The sequence below is a fragment of the Pundamilia nyererei genome, unplaced genomic scaffold (genome assembly GCF_000239375.1).
Source record: "Pundamilia nyererei isolate P.nyererei 1_Seehausen unplaced genomic scaffold, PunNye1.0 scaffold00493, whole genome shotgun sequence".
NCBI classification, from domain to species: Eukaryota; Metazoa; Chordata; class Actinopteri; order Cichliformes; family Cichlidae; genus Pundamilia; species Pundamilia nyererei.
This window is the reverse complement of record NW_005187894.1, coordinates 177,971-179,895: the sequence shown is the minus strand read 5'-3', so window position 1 is coordinate 179,895 and position 1,925 is coordinate 177,971. Positions and strand designations below refer to the sequence as shown.

General features: G+C 38.5%; 1 protein-coding gene across 1 annotated transcript in view; it reads left to right on the top strand.

The window, feature by feature from the left end:
• The first annotated feature begins 1,192 nt into the window (after positions 1 to 1,192).
• The window catches only part of LOC102201514 (cell adhesion molecule 2-like), a 10,144-nt gene continuing 9,411 nt past the window's right edge, over positions 1,193 to 1,925 (top strand). Inside the window, exon 1 of the mRNA XM_005753999.1 lies at positions 1,193 to 1,424. Within this exon, the coding sequence (XP_005754056.1) occupies positions 1,355 to 1,424 (70 nt within the window). The 5' untranslated portion in view covers positions 1,193 to 1,354. The remainder of the gene's footprint in view (positions 1,425 to 1,925) is intronic.

Sequence of the window (1,925 nt, the reverse complement as noted above, 5' to 3'; positions counted from 1 at the left end):
TTCCTGAAAACCCTCTCCTGTCTGATCATTTCCTGATAACATTTACATTTACAATAATTGATTACACAGCGGTGAAGAGTAGACTTTATCAAAGTAGATGTCTTTCTGAAAATGCTGCAACTAAGTTTAAGATTATAATCCACCCACTGTTATCGTAGGGCATTGAAGATGTCTCTGTTTTATTGTAGGTATTTACCTTACAATATAAAACATCTTGAGGATTTGAATTGAGATAATTAAGATGAGTGAAGAGACCAGCTGCACATTTTCCATTTTTGTCCTTCATGTGACCACTAGAGGGAGCTGTTTACTTGGGACTAGTATGAATGTCTAGGTTGTCAGTGGATCACCACTTGCAAAGTTTGTTGCAAACTTTTAAAATCTCAGTTGTGTTGGTGCAATTATAATACCAACTATTAAAGAAAAAAGTGTAGTTTTCAGTTCACTTTTTCTATATTACATTTCAAGTCATGTCATGTTTTGCATGCTCTCTGCAGCATCAAATGATTTTGTATTAAAACTTAGTTTATGTACCTAAAACCGACCAAAGAATTTGTTTTCTATTGTGTTGGTGATGCAACATTTAACTGCTCATAATCTAGATTATAGTATAATATATATGCATATTTTTAATTAATTGAAATAGAGTTTTATTGTCATGATCTATTTGCAGGCTGGACGCAAACACAGGAAATGGAAAAATATCTTTAGTGAGTTTATTTACAGTGAAAGTAGAAGTTAAAGTATTTGCTAGTGATTGCTAGTGATGTACATTTGTTATAATGCAAGTATGATTCTCCTAACATCAAATGTAATACGTTATAACGTTCTGCGGACTTTCAACTTCCTTCAAGTAATGATTGCCCACTCTACAGAGCTGAGTTGCCAGCATCTGTTTATTTTCATGTAACATTTCTGTGAGATATCAGGGTAACGTTTTGGTTATGGCTATGGTTATGTTATGAACTGTTTATTATTATTATTACTTAGCAAGGAGTTCTATTCAAGTTCTTTTCCTGGCTCAACGTCTCTAATCTCTAATCATGTCGGACACTGTTTCGGCTGTGTTTTGGTTTTGCGCCGAAACAGCGCAAAACCCGCCGACACGTCACTTCCTACCGCGTCAGCTACTGAGGCAGGTACTGAGTGGGTGAGGCTGTGGGCGTCGTTAATCGATCGTCGGTGTGTGAGAGACGAGTCGGACATTTTGGCATCGAGCGAGTAAAACTTTATTTTAACCTTATCTCATGGTGTCAGGTTTAAACTCAGGTTCGGTTATTCTGTGAAAATACCAACAGAATCAGACTTTTATCACCATTAAAGTGTCGGATCATCTGACCTTGAGAACACAGACATGCCTGCTGTGACTCTGTCGCTCTGCTCCACGTTGCTGTTTGTCGGAGTCTTCCCGTTTGTCTCTGCAGGTGAGATTTACCTGTTAGAAACCTCACAGTTTGGGGGGAGAGCTTGTAACATGTAAACGAGACTTGTCTTTTCTAATAATTATTTCCCTATTGATTAAGTTTGTCTGTGATACAAGTCAAAGTGGATTTAACGTGTGTTGGCTGTGATCCAGCTGTGACAGAGACAAAGAAGTGTAATGTGATGTGTTGTAGTTTCATCAAATACGGCGCATTTCTCGGCTTTAAAAAAAACGCTATGCGTCGTCAGGTGTTTCATCAGATTTGAGGTGTTACCTCCTTTGACAGCATCACAGTATCAGCTTAAAGCACTTGTTGCTGCTGAGTTTGCATCTTTTGCTGTGAAGTAGAGCCAGACTTTTGACCGCTTCGCCTTGGGCATTTTTAATCTGTAGCTAAAAGAACGTACGTACCTGGCCCCGCCTACTATCCTCGGAAACGTAAAATGATTGGCTAGAATTCAAAGTGTATCACATCTCAGGAAAAAAAACACGGTACCCACCC